The 5492-nt window shown below is 36.2% G+C and overlaps 1 protein-coding gene across 1 annotated transcript; it reads left to right on the top strand.

Annotated features, from left to right (window-relative positions):
- Positions 1 to 609: 609 nt before the first annotated feature.
- Positions 610 to 2211, top strand: LOC104116288 (arogenate dehydratase 1). Its single transcript, XM_009627112.4, has one exon. It carries the CDS (start codon positions 793 to 795, stop codon positions 2089 to 2091), a length of 1299 nt encoding a protein of 432 aa, XP_009625407.1. The 5' UTR covers positions 610 to 792; the 3' UTR covers positions 2092 to 2211.
- The last annotated feature ends 3281 nt before the right edge of the window (positions 2212 to 5492 follow it).

The following is a 5492-nucleotide window of genomic DNA, read 5'->3' as shown; positions in this document are numbered from 1 at the left end:
TAATGAATACAAAATTGAATGATTTTTACGTAACAAAAATAAAAAAAATAACTTTTATGTAATGAACACAAATTTGAATGACTACCCGTAAAAATTACTCTATCGCTAGATTCCCTCTTCAAAGCTTTTAACTTTGTATCAAGCTCTAAGTAATGGTCGAAACACTTTCCATTAATTGATTATCTCAACAACCTAGAATCAGCTTAACTACCCCTCTTTTGTAATTATTTGGTTACATAATTGGGTGCATTAGGTTCTAATTTCAACCTTGGATCTGTTCTTTTCTACTCAAGTTGGATTTACTTTTTTAACATATGTGTTAATAGGCCAAAACAGAAAAATTACAATGTCTTCACTCATCTGTACATATACTCTAGATGACGAAATTTATGTAATGTACGCATTTGATAGATGTATGTATTTGCAATAAAAAGAAATGTATGTGTGGGTTGATGTATACAAACGTGTATTCATATGAAATACTAGTATATATGAGAATTATAGAATAATGGATTTTTTTTATAAAGAGAGAGAAAGAAGAGAAAAGGGGGTAGGTGTGATATTGACCGAACTACCGAGCACACCACCATCTTCTCTACTCTTCATCATCATTACCCACCAGTCCCTCCCACTATATATACACCATTTCCTTCTTTCCTTTCTCAGCTTGCACGTTCTAAAAAGAGAACTACAAGCTTCAATTTACTCCTCTGCTTTTCATTTCATTCCTATTTTCGTCCCCAAATTTATAGATTACTATCAATTTACCCCGCGAAATCAAATTAGAACAAAATGCAATCCCTTAGTCCCTCATCTGGTATAAGTCTCAAATCCTTAATCCGGAAAACAACGCCGCCGCCGGGTCAAACCCACCGTTTCGACCCGGTTCGTTTTGTTATCCAATGCGGATACCGGTCCGATTCGGCTAACACGAATGCTAGCACTGTGAATACCAACGGCGCTCCGGCGAGCTACAACTTCGCCGGCCACGTCGGCTCGTCAAGAGCTGACTGGCAGAGCTCTTGTGCCATTCTAGCTAGCAAGGTTGTCTCGCAGCAGCAGGATACGGAGAAAACCGGCGGAGCCGGTGACATCACCGTCGTGAACGGCCACAAAACTCTGGATCTCGTTCCTATTGATAACCTCCCCAAGCCGCTCACAATCACTGACCTCTCTCCTGCGCCGATGCACGGCTCTCAGATGCGCGTGGCCTATCAAGGCGTACCTGGCGCGTACAGTGAAGCTGCTGCCGGAAAGGCTTATCCTAACTGCGAAGCCATACCTTGCGATCAATTTGAGGTTGCATTTCAAGCCGTAGAACTTTGGATCGCAGATCGTGCAGTACTCCCGGTAGAAAATTCTCTCGGAGGTTCAATTCACCGCAACTATGATCTCCTCCTGCGTCATCGCCTCCATATAGTCGGCGAAGTCCAGCTCCCCGTCCACCATTGCCTGTTAGCACTTCCAGGCGTTCGTAAAGAGTACTTAACCAGAGTTATAAGCCATCCGCAAGCCTTAGCCCAGTGCGAGCTCACTCTCACAAAACTCGGCCTCAACGTATCGCGTGAAGCCGTCGACGATACAGCCGGAGCAGCGGAGTACATCGCCGCCAACAACCTCCGCGATACAGCCGCAATCGCTTCCGTACGCGCCGCCGAACTGTACGGTCTACAGATCCTAGCGGAGGGGATCCAGGACGATTCAAGCAACGTGACTCGGTTCGTGATGTTAGCGAGAGACCCGATAATTCCACGAACAGACCGGCCATTCAAGACGAGCATAGTTTTCGCACACGACAAGGGAACGAGCGTGTTATTCAAAGTGCTATCAGCTTTTGCGTTCCGGAATATCAGCTTGACAAAGATCGAGTCGCGGCCACATCGGAACCGGCCAATTCGGTTGGTGGATGATGCGAATGTGGGAACAGCGAAGCATTTTGAGTACATGTTCTACGTAGATTTTGAAGCGTCAATGGCGGACGTGAGGGCACAGAACGCATTGGCTGAAGTTCAGGAGTTTACATCTTTCTTGAGGGTATTGGGTAGCTATCCTATGGACATGACTCCTTGGTGTCCTTCTCGGGAGGAATAACAACTGTTTCTCCCCCACTCAAAATCAAAATCAACAAATAATTATTTTCTATTGTTTGTAATTATGATTCCGAAAGAGGAACAAACAAAAGACAATTTAAGTTTTACTTATTCTATTGAATCTTTGCCCATTAGTTTATTTTTACATGTCTATATTACTGGTAAATTTTCGGGGACGTTTCATTTCACTATCGGGGTAGGTGAGGAGGATTAAGCGATGGATATAGTCTAGATGATTCTCTTTAATTTGAGGATAATTACTTTTCAGAGCTAGAATTTACTCTTTATCTTTCAAATGAGAAGGTTCATATTCAATGTGTAAATATGTAATTCTTCTTTTTGTTTTCTATTTATGTTGGTTTATATTGGAAATTTATGTAAATGATTCTGGGAAATAGTTAAAAGGGTATCAGATTCGACTTTGGCAAGTTAATGTGGCAGTAATGGGAGAGAGACAAGCCCAAAACAAAGATTTGGAATTCTATCAAGTTAGATTTCAGAAATACAGAATTAATGGTTTCATTTGGCGTTAATTCGAAATAATCAAATCAATAGAGGAAGTTAGGTGGCAAATTCATCTCAAATATATCGCCCTCCCATAAATCCATCTCAAATTTAATTATCTAGAATAGAGGAAGTTAGGTGGCAATAATGAGTCTGATTTAGCTTTTGGCCTTTGAGTTGTGGTGGCTGCTTCCCTTATTTCTCTTTGCCCCCTCGTGCAATCTTAGTTCTCTCAACTACCTTTCATTGACTTGTTCAGCTTCCCACAAGGCTTATTATAGTATGGAGTGGAGTATTTTTTTATTGAGAAACCCCTCCCCCCTCTACCTTTTTTCTAAAAATATTATGGCTATGAAATCCGGGGGATTTTGAATGAAGCCAGGTAGGAGAATGATAATCGGTCTTACCGATATTTTAAAAGGTATGGGCGTAAGGCGAGATATTTTATATATATCTCAGCGAGCCGTAAATCCTATAGGTATTTAATTTTTAATAATTTATAAAATAATATAATTACAGTAAATATTTATAAACAGGTAAAATTGCATAAAAATTGAAGAAAATTATAAATATATGAGATATACATATATACAGATGTGCTCCATCCCCATAAAAAAATAGTCAAAATAATTTATTACACGCTACTTAGAAGCACAAGTAATTTAAGTCGAAAAGAATAAAAAAAATTTTATATGCAGGAACAAAGAGGATGACTAATTTGCAATTTGAACTTTGAACTTGCTGTACTTGTAAAACAAAATTTGAATATTCGCTGCTTGGGAGATATTAGCAGATTAACGGACAAGATAAAGAATCGAAAAATACCATGAATTAGGGCTTCAATCAATAAAAAAAGTTTTGACTTTTGAATTTAATACATTTCAGTTCCTTTTTAAAACTTTTGAGTAATTACCGAGCTGACTTTGTGAATTTGGGTATTATATGAATGACTTATTCAACAAATTTTGTTTTAATTTGAAAGAGTCTTTGCGACTTACGCCTCACTAAAAAAACGGGCCTCAAGCGTTCGTACGTACGTCCCGAATTGATGGGCGTACGACTCTTGAAACTTTCGCCTCACACCATCGCCTCAGGACATTTTTGGTGCGCCTCGCTCCAAAAATACCTTTTAAAACACTGGTCTTACCTTTTCACTTTTCCTAAAACTTCCAAGGTTTAGAATACTTCTTTCTAATTATCGATTTCATTGATTTTTCTCCACTTCCATTTGGTTTCGATTCCATATTATTGATTTAATTTTAGAGATTGTATTATGTCACTATTAGGTAGGTGAGGGGGATTGATATTGATATAGCGTTGTAGATCATTTTCCTCAAATTTGTGTGGTAGGTGGAGATATGCCTTTATAGTGCTTTGAAAGAATCCCTTTTCATTCTACATTTCTAATACTACATTATGACGCCATTCAAACCCAAATTTCTTTTTGGCCAAGTATTCAGTTGAAGGTCTTGATTCTTGGCCAGTCAGATACAGACAATAGTCCGAATCTGTGACGACAATTTAGCCTTGCTCGAGTGTTGCTTTAAATAAAATTGATTACATTAACCTCACTCTAATTTTCTAAAATTATCAAAAGTCTTGCTTATAATGATAGGATCCCTCCTTACATTAGCCCCATAGGTCAAAAATAATAATAACTACGCCTCAGTCCCAAATAAAATTAAGGTCATCAATATAAATCTTTATTTTTTTCTTTAAGTTCAATTGACTACATCATCATGCTAAAAATAAATAATACTATATATATACAAAAAAAAAAGTAATAATATTAAAGTGATCTAAAAATTTAAAGTCTATTCCTAACTAAGTATCATCTATATGGATCTTTTTCTTTATTGTGCTCTATCTTTAATTAAGTTTGGCAGTCTACATTGATTTCAATAATTTGTAGGTCTTTTGAGACAACTTCCATACCTACTTAAATTTAATGAAAAGATGGTCTGTATTTCTTCATTTATTTCACATATTTTATGGAATTATTAGTTGAGAATGGATGCTAAGGAGTTCTTTGATAACAAATTATTATTTAATCTTTTAGAAATTCTAATATTCAAAATATCAAAAAGTATTCGCTATTAGAATGATTAGAACTACAGATTTCTTGATATTTGAAGAATAATGTAGTAAAACTTGTCACGAAAGAACTTTCAAATAGCGGGTGTTGATGATGTTAGGGAGTTCTCTATCACGTTCAAAGGAGTATTGTTTCTCAAATTCAAAAGGCTGAGGGTTGGTGAAAGAGGGTATGATGAAATTTACTCAAAGATTTATATAAAATTTTCAAATAGTATTTGAAGAATTGTTAATCAACTGCTTTTATAATTAGTACTATTAAATATATTAAAAAATATTTATTCATGGACCTATGACATATGGGAAAAAATGACAGAAAACCCACCAAATAATGGAGTTGCCTTAAACAAACATGACTGAATCTTATCCCTAATTTTTATTAAGTTAGAAAATACGACAGAATCTTATCCATGATTATGATTAAGCAAGGCGATTTGCTAATCCAAATCATATATATATATTTTTTTTTTCCGTGACACTAATTCTTAATGTCGACCACTTATTTTATATTTTGTTTAATAATCACAACTACCTTTGTGAGAGATAAATGACTAGACCAAAGAATAATTATTAAGGTGGAGATATGCCTCATAATAAAATAAACATTAAAAAAAAGAAAGTAAAATGGTTAGCTAACAAAAAGATGGTACTAGTTCTAATCAAAGTTGTTGGTGATGGTTAACACCATGACCATATCTTAACTTTGATAGCCATCAAATGAACCTCTCCTCTGCAAATGGCAACAAAAAGCCTGGTTTTATTTGATGCTTTTCGTAAAAAGCAAATTATTTACATCGATAAGTA

The sequence above is a fragment of the Nicotiana tomentosiformis genome, chromosome 6, assembly GCF_000390325.3.
Source record: "Nicotiana tomentosiformis chromosome 6, ASM39032v3, whole genome shotgun sequence".
Lineage (NCBI taxonomy): Eukaryota > Viridiplantae > Streptophyta > Magnoliopsida > Solanales > Solanaceae > Nicotiana > Nicotiana tomentosiformis.
Note: the sequence above shows the minus strand (reverse complement) of the source record. Positions and strands in the feature narration are given on the sequence as shown.

Excerpts from the sequence above, each read along its gene's own strand:
- LOC104116288 (XM_009627112.4), top strand. The coding sequence starts at position 793 with ATGCAATCCCTTAGTCCCTCATCTGGTATAAGTCTCAAATCCTTAATC.